We start from the raw sequence: 14,237 nt of genomic DNA on the forward strand, positions 1-14,237 counted from the left end.
CTGCCCAGCCACCCAGGGCTGCCCGAATCTCAGATAACCAGGGCCGGCCGAGGCTTGCACTGCCCGGCAGTGGCAACAGCAGAGGTGTGATAGGGCGTTGCCTTCCCCAATTGCTGGGTCGCCTCCCGCCCCTGAGTGCTCCTACACTGTGAGAGGGGGCAGGCCAGGCTGAGGGACTCCCCCTCCAGTGCATGAATTTTCATGCACCGGGCCTCTAGTTAGATCTAAAAATAAAAGTTAAAAATGGGTACAGTAAAAAGAAAACTAAGAAAATAAACAAGCAGGGTACAAACACTAGGCTGGAACCAAGAGGTGTCAGACCCCACTGCCCAGTGAGAGACATTGTGGCCATGGTCTTCAGAGACATGCTCCCCTGAGAGGGAGGCCACCATGTAGTCATACTATGCTTGAGCTTCTCCCCCAACCCGATGACTCCCCAGGGCCCCAGTGAAGGCAATGGAGATGGCTAGACACCCCTCCACAGCAAGGGTGGCTTCTCTAACTGGGGAAGGCAGGAGGGAGGCTGAAGCATGATAAGGGGGTGGGAGGTCATGGGTGAGGGCCAGGGTGGGATTTGTGGCAATATTTTGAAACCTAAACTGCAGAAATCTGTTCTTCTTGGTATTTGAGGGCAGCTTGAGATTTGAAACTTGAGAGGTTAGGCAAGTGGTCTCCTTCTCAACTCTGCCCATGTCATACTGCTGCTATTGACCTTCAGGGCACCAGGAGCCAGGGCCTAGCTTAAGTCTGGCAATCTGGGTCTTCATCTCCAAAGGACCTACCTGAAGTGCCTGGAAAACCTGGTGCACAATTGAAAGAGAACACCATCTACCCAGTAGCTGCCTCAGATCCACTCAATAGGTACCTCAGGATTTGCCAGTTTCTTCTCTCTCTCCTCATCTCTTCCATTTTGCCCTACCATGTGTTTGCTAGTTCCCTGGACAGACAACACACAGGTGCATGATTCTGACAATCTTCATGGTAGTATCTGTGGTCTATAAGTCTGACTATGCTCCTGGGGACAATGGGGTGAAATGGGTGAAGCTGTGACTGAGCCAAAAATCAGGAATATTTGGTCACTGCAAAGGGTGCAGGAGAAAAAAGGTGAGGCATACATATGTCAGGTTGGCCACTTGTCAGAATTGCTGCAAATATTTAGGATCATATGAAAGGGAAACAAATTGTTAAAGAGAACAATTTGGTTTCCCTAAAGATTTCTATTCTCAGCTCTGTCTTGTGTGGATAATTGAAATTTTATGTGAGGGGTTTGGATTTCAGAAGTGTGTTTCCTCTGAAAAGCCCAAAGTATCTCAAACATATTACCACATTTCTTCTCACAATTTTTCTGTTATAAGACACATAAGGTACCTATGAATGTTCTCATTAAGCAGGTAGAGATGTTAAGAGTGAAGGAATTACATGATTTGGCAAGTTTTCATATCAAATCTATTCCAAAGTGGGCTGAAAACTCTGGTTTCTTGATTCTCAACATCTGAAAATAGCTGTGTTATATACAGAGAGGCATTTTTCAGCTTGGGATGTATTTACAATCAACCGGAGTTTCTATTTTTCAGCCCACATTGTGAAACACTGGAAATGCTGAGCTTCAAATGGTATTGCAATCTATCACCCTGAATTGTTGTCAGCCAGTCTTTTTTTATTTTACAGGTCAAAAGGGAACAGGGTGAAAATGCAGCAGGGGGAATTATTTGAGTTAGACCCTGGAAGAGAATGAGAGGGAGGGAGGGAGAGTGAACCAGTAAAGCCAGTAACACCAAAGATCCACCACCATAATGACAAGAACGAACTGGACTGTAGGGGGCAGTGTGGTATGAGGGAAAAGTTCTGAGTTGGATAGAAGTAAAGAAAGCTGAATTTCTGTCTCAGTTCTGTTAATAATTTGCTGTGCGACTCTGGACAATCAATCCTCTTTATCCGTTCAGGCCATGGTTTCCTCATTAATACAAGGAGATAAGCCCAGCCCACCTTGCATATCTCACAGGCATCATTGGAGGTGACTAGAATCTATGTGAAATGCTCACAAAGGAAGGCTCAAACCTTTCTTCCTAGCACACTTGCAAAGTACTTTATATCGGTGCTGTACAATTGAAATATAATGTGAGCTACTATGTTATTTCAAATTTTCTAGTAGTCACCTTAAGAAAGTAAAGTAAGTAGGCAATATTAATTTATGATATTTTATTTAACAAAATATATGGTAAATATTGTCATTTCAACACTGAAGTAAAAATTGTTAATGAGACATCTTAGATTTTTTTTTCTCATACCCAGTTTTTAAAATCTGGTGTGTATTTCACACTTACGGCACATCTCATTTCAGACTAGCCACATTTCAAGGGCTCAGTAGCCATATGTGGCTAGTGGTATCATTTTGGACACCACAGTGTTATACTTTGCAAAGAAACTCTACGTACATTGAGAGTTGGGCCTCATTGAGAGTATGTCCATTGCTATATTACAGATATACAAAGAGCTTCAGAGACTTGAAAAAGTCCCAAAACTGGAGCTGAGTCTTAAGCCCAGGTGTCTTGTCTCCAACAGTAGAGTTCTCTCCCTTTCTGATTTATTAGATGCTGAGCTGATTATAATCAAGGACATTGAACACATGATTCTCTGCTCTCCTGTGTTTCTACGGAGTAATAGGATCATCATGGAAACAACCTGTGACACTGGCTCTACTGGCTCTCTTTTCTGGCCTCCCAGAGAGACACAGTGTTTCAAAGAAATGTAGAGAAGCAGTACAGTCATCCATCCCCACTTTGCCAGCAAGCAGTCATGTTCATTCATCTTTGATTCATCCATTTCCTTCCCTACCCCTTCATGCAACCCATGAAAATCTTGTCAGATTCTCCTTCAAAATACATCTTATGATTTAAGAGCCATATCAACCAGATGTAATGTGTGGGCCTCATTTGGATTCTAATTCCAGTGAGGCAATTATAAATAATATATTTATGAGACAACCACAAACCTGAATTCTTTCTTATTAACTGATATTAAGCAATTACTAGTAATTAATTACTGATGATTATATTGTCATTATGCTTTTAAAAAGCCCTTATCTCTTAGAAATGCTGAGGTATTTATGATGAAATGATATGTCTTGGCTATGAGTTGGCAATTATTGACGTTTGTGCCATTATGCCATTCTCTCTACTCTGTATATGTTTAAAATGTTCTATAATAAAATATTTAGCCCTAGCTGGTTTGGCTCAGTGGATAGAGAGATGGCCTGTGGACTGAAGATTCCCATGTTTGATTCTGGTCAAGGGCACATGCCCGGGTTGCAGGCTCCATCCCCAGTAGGGGGCGTGCAGGAGGCAGGGGATCAATGATTCTCTCTCATCATTGATGTTTCTATCTCTTTCTCCCTTCCTCTCTGAAATCAATAAAAAAATATTTTTAGAAAGTTTAAACTTTTTACATTTTGAATGCATGCACTTCTTTCCATTTTCATTGTTATCACTCTAGTCCAAGCCACTGGACTGCTGTAATAGCCTCTGTTTGCCACCTCATTCTCCCCACTTTCTCCACTCCCCCATACCCTCCAACCAGAGTGATCTTAAAAATACAAGTCAAAGCATTCTAATAGATTCCTGCTACATTTAACATAAACACCATATTTGACCAATAAAAGTCTCCATGGTCTAGATCCTCTCTGCCTTCTAATGCCTGGTTCTTGGCCTTGCTCACTCTGCTCCCATTCGTTCAACTTCTTGTTGTTCCTCAAAAGCTCTAAGCTTTTTCCAAACTTATGGTCTTCATACTTATGGTTCCCTCAGCTAGAAACAATCTTCCTGATCTTCACATGATTTGTTCCCTTATAATATGCATTTCCTCAGAGAGGCCTTTCTTGACCATTGTCCAAAGTAGCCCAACCCATTCCCCATCCACATTCCATCACTTTACTTTTTTATCGTCTATGTATCCCTTACCATTTGTTTACTTGTTTATTGTCTGTCTCTTCCCTCATTTCCCCATTAGAATGTACTTTCCTCAAGGACAGGGACTTTTAATTATTGAATTGTTATTACTCTTATAGCCTCAGAGTCCAGCAGAATGCCTAGCACATATGGGCCCTCAAAAGGTTTTTTGAGTGAAAGATACAAAGGCAGACAGGAAAGTGAAGATACGATTACTAAATTTAACTCCAATTTACTGAACAATTGATAAATGCCAGACATGTGCTAAGTCCTTTTCATTAAGTTAAGAAATTTGTCCAACCCTAGCCAGTTTGGCTAAGTGGATAGAGCATTGGCTTGCAGACCAAAGGGTCCCGGGTTTGTCTCTGGTCAAGGGCACGTACCTCAGTTGCAGGCTCCTCTCCAGTCTGGGCCCTGGTTGGAGCTCTTGCAGGAGGCAACCAATCAATGTGTTTCTCTCACATTGACATTTCTCTCTGTCTCTCCCCATCTCTTCTACTCTCTCTAAAAATCAATGGAAAAATATCCTTGGGTGAGGATTAAAAAAAAAAAAAAGAACGAAAGAAAGAAAAAGAAACTTGTCCAACATCACATAGCTAGAACCTGGTGAAACCAGAAGTCAAGCCTAGGTCTGTTTTAACTCTAGAGCTTGAGCCAATAAACTCTAAGATATATATTCTCATGAAGAGTCATGATAATGTTCTCATGGTTCAAGAAACAAGAACATTTAAAATGGTCTGACTGGAGTGGCTTAGTGATTGAGTGTCGACCTATGAACCCAAGAGACCACGGTTCGATTCCCTGTCAGAGCACATGCCTGGGTTGTGGGCTCGATCCCTAGTGTGAGGCATGCAAGAGGCAGCTGATCAGTTATTCTTTCTCATCATTGATGTTCCTATCTCTCTCTCCCTTCATCCCTAAAATCAATAATAAAAATATATTTTAAAAAAAACATTTCAAATGCCTTCTAATAATGAAGATGGTGGAATTATCTACAATAACCATAGGAAGAAGTCTTCCTGTTAGCCTTCTATTGCTATAGCTTTTGTCCAATCAAACACTATATAGATACTGACCAAATAAAAAGACTTACCGGAAGTCCTGGAGGGCCACTTGTTCCTGGGGAACCCTGAAGCCCTAGTTCCCCCTGGAAAAATAAGCAAAGCTTAGTAAGTAGCAGCAGGAAGCAGTGAACTTGAAGGAGATGGCTCTCTTGAGCTACTTGGGCTGGGTTGTGGGAAACCAATGGGGTATCAGGATTGGGGCTTCAAAGGGTGGTGCAAATTACAGACTACAAAGAATCAATGGTTTGGGGGGAAAGAGTAACAATTACATGCTAACTTTCCTATATGTGCCCTGGAAGGGCTCTCTAAAGTTTGAGAATGATCAGGATGCAGGTAATCTTTCATATGCTCATAAACTGTTTCTAATCAATGGATACTTCCTATAAACCTGGAGGGAACCTGGAGCTATTGTTTGCACAAAGACAAACACCTTCTCCTGGCTGGATGCATTGACCACAGGCACAGTATCATAAAACTTAAGAAAACCCCAGGAAAGAAGGGAATGCAGATTACTGGAAGATATCTTGACAGTTTCATAGCACACAGCCATTCAAATACACCCATATGCACACTCACTCATATCAAAATACAGAGTATAAAACATATTGGCTAAACAGGTCTACAGCTTCAGCCTTGATAGTTCAGATCAGGTAAATTAGGGCATCTACTGCCGCTTGGTGACAATATATCCTTTTTGGCATGCTTAAGTTTTAAGGGAAAATAACTTTAAAAAGATACTGCAAAACAACAATTTATATTGTATGTGCTCTGTCACAATCCTTGGGAACAACATAAGTATTGAGAAAGTTGGGAGTTAGGAGGAAAAACCCAACTATTCAATATTTAAGTTATCTAACATCTTAATAATTGGATCTGCAAAAGTGAAACAGAAAATAATCACTTAAATGAATACTCAGAAACCCAAGCACACTCATATCCACATACCAAAAAGCAACCTTTTAAAAAAGCCTTTCATGAGGGACAAAACAAAGAAGGCTTTACCTTCACTTCCAAACAAAAATCCATTCATTGGTCAGGACCCACTACCCTTCTAGTGTGGTCTGGTTATTTGAATTGAACTTTGGTATTAATAGGAAAAAGCTTATTAACTTTTCCTATTCTTAAAAATTCACTACCTTAGATCCTTTCTTCCCTTTGGGAAACCCCATGAATTCCAGTTCTCCGGTAGTAGGTGGGGGTCCTGCAGGTCCAGGGAGACCAACATCCCCCTGTAAGATCAAAAGGAACTTTAAGCAAAGCAGAATCACACAGACCATTTCTCCAGAGGGTGGGTTTGTCCTCTGTATGTAACTCACAAATAAACTGTCCATTACTTTGGCCTCTTCACCCTCACCCTTGCATCAATGAGGAAACAAAACTATCAGTGTCAAGGAGTGAGAAGAATTATAAGCCTGTCCAAATGCATTTTGTACCAGCACTGCAGAAGAAGGAAGAAAGATAAAGGAAGCTGCAGGTTCATGCTTGCCATGGTCATGCATAAGGGTGTTTAGAGGAGAGCAAAAAAGGGGTTTGAGCAAGGTGAATGGACATTTCTCTGCAACTGTGATCAGACTGTTATTGGTCTAATCCTTGTCAAAAGCACAAGCAGAGGCAGTGAAGCCCATGTTAGAACATTGGCAGCTGAATTTGCTCATTGGAGGCAGTGCAATCTACAAGAGGCACTCATGAAGGGGGAGAAGAACAATCTTGCTGCCTCTCTTAGGCTCCCAAATCACTATAGAGGTAAATAGAATGAGGAAGGGGAGCTACAAGAGAATGATGAAAGCATGGTTAAGGAAGCAAGAGAGAGGAGATGGAAATAGAGAGGAAGAGAAGAGGAAGCAAGAGGAGAAAGAGGAAAGAAGAAAAGGAAGAAGAAAAGGAAGGAAGGATATAACAAGCCAAGAAAAGAAAAGAGAAGGTCACACAGTACACAAATACCCCGGTGGAAGGAAGGGGTAATATATTTCAAGAAAGTATATTTGTAAGACATCCACACTTCACAGGTAGGAAGCAGGAAGACTACAATATTTTAAAGGAGAGAGACCACAATATCCTATGTGTGGTATGTGCACATGCAACCCTCAAGGGACCCCACCAGAAGATCCATGTGGGGTGGAAAATGCTCATTTCCCAAGGCAAAGATTCAAATTCCCTTACACAAGCAGGCACAAGGTTGTAGCCAGAGACATTTTTTTGGAGCATATGGAATACAGATTGTATTTTGTGAAAATCTACTTACCTTGTCTCCTTTCTCTCCTTGGGAACCTAACCCCTTATTCCCCTGGGGTACGAGGCACAGGGAGGAAAAACAAAATCAATTACTAAACAAGTTCCGGGAACTTCAGTAGGAATTCAGTCTTTTTTTTTCCCACCAGAAAGTGAATTTAATCAAACCAGAATATCTCTGGGGAAACATGATTACTTAATGGTAGGAGGCCAAATGTTCCAAGACAAAGTATACTTACGTCAAGACCAGGGAGACCAGGGGGGCCTGGAGGACCCTATATTAAAAATGAAAGGAAACAGCACTTTTTAGTTTCAGACAAGAAGAATGTGGGCATGTTGAGAGTCTTCCACCCACCTTGGTATAGCCTGGCATTGGTGAAGCAAACTCTAGCTCCCTCTCTCAAGGTTCCAATCTCCCAAATTGACCCAATAATCACATTCATGTTAAGATAGTGAAGGTTTCATGTGTCATTCCTTGCAATAGGCCAATGGTGACCTTTGAGGAAGGTAAACCAAAGTAATCAATGGTAGGATTTCATGCACTGGAGAGAGAAAAATCAGGGGCAGGGCTTTCCCAGAACCACACAGATGACTCTATGCTTTTTCTATGCCAGCTATGATAAACAGGATTGGTATAAAAAAGAGAGGTAGGTAGAGCTTTCCAAGTTGCAGTGTTGAAAAGAATTTTGAAAATTCTTCTGTGCTCAGGGTAGGTGATGTTGGTGGTAGTATGATTAATTAGCAGCATCAGGGGAGTGGATGGTAACAATAGATATGCCAGGTATCTGCCATCTCTGGGCTATACTTTAGGTTGATCCAGACTAGGTGACTTTGGAAGCACAGAGTGAATAGTCAGATTGACTCTAATAAATAAAGACAATACATAGCTCCTTATAAGAGCATACTTTATTTTAATCCTCCAGGAATGGAAGTTGCCTTCTCCACTAGGAGAACCTACATTTATACAGGTGCACATTAAATCCATGGCCTAGTGGGTAAAGCATTCATGTGAATGAATTCTATGATCACATGGTAGATTTAGGTTACTTACTTGAAATCCTGGTGATCCCATAGGTCCTACAGCTCCTGGAGAGCCGGGTGTTCCTCGTGGGCCCTAGAGAGACAAGTTTTTACTAAGGTCATAAAAGCAACACAGTTTCTCAATGAAAATGAAATCATCTGCCCACAAAAACTGCACAAGAATGCTCATATTAATTTTATTCATAGGACTAAAATATTGGGAATGTCCTAGGCATCCACTGATACAAGAATTGATAAGTGAACTGCAATACATACAATAAGATAAAATAATAGTAAAGCATATCAAACTACTGATATATGAACCAATGTGAATGAATCTCAAAAATAATGTGCTAAGTAAAAAAGTCTGACCCTAAAGGCTACATAGTATATATTATTCCCTTTATATGATGCCCTAGAATAGAAAAAAACCAAACTGATTTAGGATGGAAAGAAAAATCACAATAGTGGTTGCCTTTGGGCTGAGGTGGGGACAGGGATTGACTAGGAAGGGACAGGAAAGAACTTTTGAAGGTGGTGGGAATGTTTTATACCTTAAGAGGGCTTTGGGTTACACAAGGGTATACATTTGTCAAAACTCATCATATGTACACTTAATATTTGTGTATTTTATTGTATGTAAATTTTACATAGAAAGAAAAAATGTAAACAAAATTTGAAGTCTAGCTAACGATAGGCATGCAATTTACTTTAACATTAGTAAATATGAGATGGAGTGATGGATGGATAGATAGAAATGGGATAAAATAAGTATCTAATCTAATAATAGACAAATATGCAAATTGACCATACCTCCGACACACCCATAAGCCACACCCACAGGCCACGCCCACCATCCAATCAGAGCGAGTATGCAAATTAACCCAAACCAAGATGGCTACAGCCACAGAGAGCAAGGTTTCCTAGGTAACAGAGGAAGCCAAGCTTTCTGCCAGCCGTTGCAGGCCTAAGCCTCCACTCAAGCTACAAAGTTTCAATTATAGAAGGTAAACAAATTCAAACAAATGGCGGCAGAATGGAGCTTGAGAGAGCAGGCCAGGGTTGCCGCCGGCAACAGGGGAAGCAAAGCTTTCCACACACCCTGGCCAGGCCCACCAGCTTAAGGCAACAAAGTTTCAATTATAACCCCAACACAAATGGCTTCGGGCCTCGGAGGGAGCCCCAGGCTTGGCTCTGCTCCAGGCTACAAAGTTTCAATTGTAGAAGGAAAATAAATTCCAGATACCAGGGCCTCCGCTTGCGTTGCCAGGGGGCGTGGCCAGCCTGCAAACCACCACAGGCCCCTCGCTCAGGCCGCCCCACGCCCCAAGGGAACCCCACCCTGATCAGGGACACCCTTCAGGGCAAACCAGCTGGCCCCCACCCCTGTACCAGGCCTCTATCCTATCTAATAAAAGAGTAATATACAGATTGATCATCACTGCAACACACAATATAGCTGCCCCCATGTGGTCAATGATCATGCCCCCATGTGGACACAAGATGGCCACCACAAGATGGCCAGCAGGAGAGGGCAGTTGGGAGGCACCTGGCCTGCAAGGGAGGGCAGTTGAGAGGGACCAGGCCTGCAGGGGAGGGCAGTTGGAAGTGATCAACCCTGCAGGAGAGGGCAGTTAGGGGTAACCAGGCCGGCAGAAGAGGGAAGTTGGGGGCAAACAGGCTGGCAGCAGAGAGGTTAGGGGGTGATCAGGCTGGCAGGCAGAAGCGGTTAGGGGCAATCAGGAAGGCAGGCAGGCAAGCAGTTGGGAGCCAGCAGTCCTGGATTGTGAGAGGGATGTCCGACATCCCTTGAGGGGTCCCAGATTGGAGAGGGTACAGGCTGGGCTGAGGGACAACCCCCCTCCGTGCACGAATTTCGTGCACCGGGCCTCTAGTAGTAATATATTAATGGTTAGGATGTTCACTGCAAAATTCATCCAATTTGCTATATATTTGAAATTTTTCATCTTAAAGTGATGTAAAAAAAGGAAAATTTAAAAAAGGAATAAAAAACAATTACATTAATATCAGGTAAACTAGAATTCAAGGCAAATAATATTACCAGAGATAAAAGGGGGCATTTCATAATGATAAATAGGTCAATTCATCAAGAAGATATAATAATCTTAGATGTGCATGCATCTAATAGCAGCGCTTCAAAATATATGGAGCAAAAACTGATAGAAATAGACAAATCCACATTATAGTTGAAGATTTTAATATCCTTCCCTCAGTAATTAATATAAGTTAGACAAAAATTATCAGTAAGAATATAGAAGATTCAAAATACATTATTACCTTGACCTAGTGTTTTCTTTTTTTTTTAGATCACTATACCCCAAGCCAGCTGAATACATAGTCTCTTCAAGTGCATATCACACATTCAGCAAGATAGTTCCATATTACAGGCCATAAAACAAACCCCAACAAACTTAAAAAAGATTGAAGTTATATAGAGTGTGTACTCTAACTGCAATGAAATCAACTAGAAATCAATAACAGGAAGATATGTAGAAAGTTGCCAAATGTTTGGAAGTTAACACATCTTTGAAAGGAAATATCATAAGGGAAACTAGAGGATATTTTGACCTGAATGATAATAGTGATGAAATTAAAAACAAGACAATGAAATCTGAAGAGAAAGATGGTATGGGGAAATGTATAGCCTAATTAAAATTAGGAGCAGTAATAAAGTGATATGTGCTTAGGTAAGGGATGGAGAGGCCAAGTGAAATCAAGACTTAGATAGGTAGAAGAGAAACTAGGGATCTGAAGTTTCCCCAGGGATGTACAATGTTAGAACATTGCTTTGACAATAATTAATAACCTGTGATCTCCTTACTGATCACAAATCTCGTACTCAGCCACCAAACTCCCCTCCTCAAATCTACATGGTTTATTTATCATGCTTGTGTATGTATATAAACATTGTACCTTTGCAGGTAGGGAAATGATTTCTAAGAGAAGCTATGCAGCAAATATAGTTATTCTATAAATTTAGTTAACACACCACCTAAACCCGTGGTTGGAAAACTGCAGCTCGCGAGCCACATGCAGCTCTTTGGCCCCTTGAGTGTGGCTCTTCCACAAAATACCACGCCCTGGGTGAGTCTATTTTGAAGAAGTGGTGTTAAAAGAAGTTTACATTTAAAAAATTTGGCTCTCAAAAGAAATGTCAATCATTGTACTGTTGATATTTGGCTCTGTTGATTAATGAGTTTGCCAACCACTGACCTAAACCATTTAGCTGTAGGGGTCTGGGTGTCCTTGGTCCTTACTCATTCATCTATGTTTGTATGTATACTTATATACATCCTATTTATTGCCTATCTTTTCTCACACTGCTCTCTGTTTAGAAAGCTTCCTCCCATTGCCAGCCAGCCTAAAGATCATTCATACTTATCAGAGGCTACCTTCTCTATCTTAAATATAAAGTATTTCATGATGTATACTTAGGTGGACAGCATCTCTTCCTCAAAGCTTTTGTGGAATTCTTATGCCACATTCCTAATAGTGTTTCACATCCTGGGTCAGGGAGGGGGCAGAGACCATATCTGCATTGTCTCAGGGATCACTCGTAGAATTTTTTTGAGAGTACGTGCTTAGTATCTGTTCTGGAATAAAGCAGAAAGGAAGGAACCCTGATATAGGCAATAACAAAGAAAGGAGGGGCTTTTCTTAAGCCACTGCAAAGGAAAACGATGACAATGTAGAAACTCAAGGAAAGCAGAAAGCTCTTATTAATACAACTCATGGATTTTCATGGACTCATTATTATTTAGAGTCCCTTAAAATTTGTTTAATACAGAATACTTTTTAAAGAATAGTGTTGTACTTTTGTTTTACTGACGACACTCTCAACACACAGGAAACACTAAGTAAATGCTTGCTGAATGAAATGCAAAATTCTGTACCAGGGAGTATACAGTGTCCTGGTCTAAAGGTCTAAAAGCCTGCCTGCTATGTAGCTTTGAGGTGGACAGTCCATCCTATCAGTACTTTCTCATCTGGAAAAAGACAATAATGTGACCCATTTTCTATGGATTTTTCTTGAGAAGGTCTACAAAGACCTTCAAACACTGAAGGGAAGAATGAAAAGGGACAATCAGTAACTGTTGACTAAACATTGAGAGCTCAACACGTAAGTAACAACTTACAGTGATTCCATCTAGTCCAGGCAGCCCAGGATCCCCCTGAGAAACAGAAAAAGGCAGAACAGTGAAGAGATTAATAAACCAAGTCTGTGGTATTTCATAGATAACTAACCTAAAATGCATGGGCATAAAAACTCTTTGCTGAAGCTTAGTCCTCTTCTGTCAAGGTCCTGTGTTTTAAATAATGTATGAATTGGACATATTCAACCATTTATTTTTTTTCCTGAGAAAAGTCTAGACTCTAAAAGGCAAATATTATAGCCTTGGTTGAACAGGATTTCATATTTTACTTGGATTAATTTTTTTTCTAGGAGCTTATCAATTAGAAACTGCTTCTGTGGGCTGGTGATTTCCTTTCTCTTTTGGAGGAAAGCAAGCCACCTTTCCATGTGCCCTCATTCCCAGAGAATCTATGCCCATATATATACAATGTAAATCAGACATTTCAAGGGAGAATCCAGAGAGTATACAGTCTCTGATTACATTTTAATTACTTTGCACCATCTTAAGTCACTGTATAAATCTATAATATGACCATCTTTGAAAATTGCTGTGTTCTACTGGGTCCAAGGTCTCTTATTTTTGGCCAAACTCATCAATGTTTGCTGTGACAATGGCCATATTTTGATACCTGCTAGTCTTACTGCACTTGGCTTATGGTAAAAAAATCAGCTCTCTGCAGCATGGAAAGAACACTAACTAGCTGATACTGTGCCTTTGTCAGTTCTAATCCCCCCCCCATCACTCCATTCCAAAGTGACTTCCAATAATCCGGGTTCTGTGCATGGATGGAAGACAGAAAGGTGCCATCCTCAGCTGAATGTGCTTGGATGCATCTTCCTCTCATGTTGGACATATAGATTCTGATTTGCTAGCAAGGAAATGATGGGCTCCCTTCCCACTCTTTAAGGGAAATAGGGTCAATCATTTGGCAACAGAGTTTATCGAGGGCCCATAGGATACCAGGCAGTACAAACCAAGAATTTAATCACAAGAATACAGAAGGTTTTTATCAATGAAGAGATGAAAGTTTCTAACCAGCTGCAGAGTTGATGGGCAATTTTTGCAGACAGCCAGGGGCCCAGCTAAGGCTGATGGGCCTGGGTTCAGGGACAGAAAAGGGCAGGGCAAGGATCCTGGGCTGGTGGCCATGCTGAGATGGGCAGAGACATACATGGCTTCAAACCAAGGTATGCAGACATCAAGGATTCTAGAGCAGACAAAAGGTATCTGCCTCCAGGAAATGTCTTAGCTTGTCAAAGAAAATGATATGCATGCAAACTGTTTGCTGATCTGTCTCTTATTTTTGGTCTAGATCCTATATAGCAAATATCTTTGACAGTATGGTTACAAACATTTCTGTCAGTGTTTCTACCACAAAATGCTTAGGGTCCTTTTTAAATACAGCTTGGTCTGCTCCTTAAATAGAGACACAGATGCTAGTTCTGGAAATGTTTTTATTGGAGCTGGGGCCCAATCTGGGATAGCTCAGTTTATAGCCTACTCAGCGGTCTGCCTTAGAAGCTCTTACCTTCATTCCTTTGAAACTACCTTGGGTATGGACAGGTTCACCTTTAGATCCTTTCTGACCAGGAAGCCCCTAAGTAAAATCAGAAAAAAACTTCTGAAAACATACACACACAGAGTTTTGTTAATAGGATGTGTTTCATCCTCTGATAAGACATAGGATGAAACAGCAAGAGGCTGAAATTATATGGATTATTCTATGGCAGAATTGGCTATGCTAAGGGCCAAAGTACATCCCCCGAACAGCTGCTGTGTCTCAAAATCATATGCCCACTCCCCTAATTCCAAAATCTCTAAAG

At 41.1% G+C, this 14,237-nt stretch overlaps 1 protein-coding gene across 1 annotated transcript in view; it reads right to left on the bottom strand.

Moving 5' to 3' along the window:
• Positions 1–14,237, bottom strand: part of COL4A6 (collagen type IV alpha 6 chain) — a 464,282-nt gene that overhangs the window by 47,620 nt on the left and 402,425 nt on the right. Inside the window, exons 7-13 of the mRNA XM_054723173.1 lie at positions 13,943–14,011; positions 12,415–12,450; positions 8,289–8,351; positions 7,477–7,512; positions 7,251–7,292; positions 6,145–6,237; positions 5,038–5,091 (exon numbers count right to left, since the gene is read on the bottom strand). Of these exons, the coding sequence (XP_054579148.1) occupies positions 5,038–5,091; positions 6,145–6,237; positions 7,251–7,292; positions 7,477–7,512; positions 8,289–8,351; positions 12,415–12,450; positions 13,943–14,011 (393 nt within the window). The remainder of the gene's footprint in view (positions 1–5,037; positions 5,092–6,144; positions 6,238–7,250; positions 7,293–7,476; positions 7,513–8,288; positions 8,352–12,414; positions 12,451–13,942; positions 14,012–14,237) is intronic.

This window comes from Eptesicus fuscus, chromosome 1, assembly GCF_027574615.1.
Source record: "Eptesicus fuscus isolate TK198812 chromosome 1, DD_ASM_mEF_20220401, whole genome shotgun sequence".
Lineage (NCBI taxonomy): Eukaryota > Metazoa > Chordata > Mammalia > Chiroptera > Vespertilionidae > Eptesicus > Eptesicus fuscus.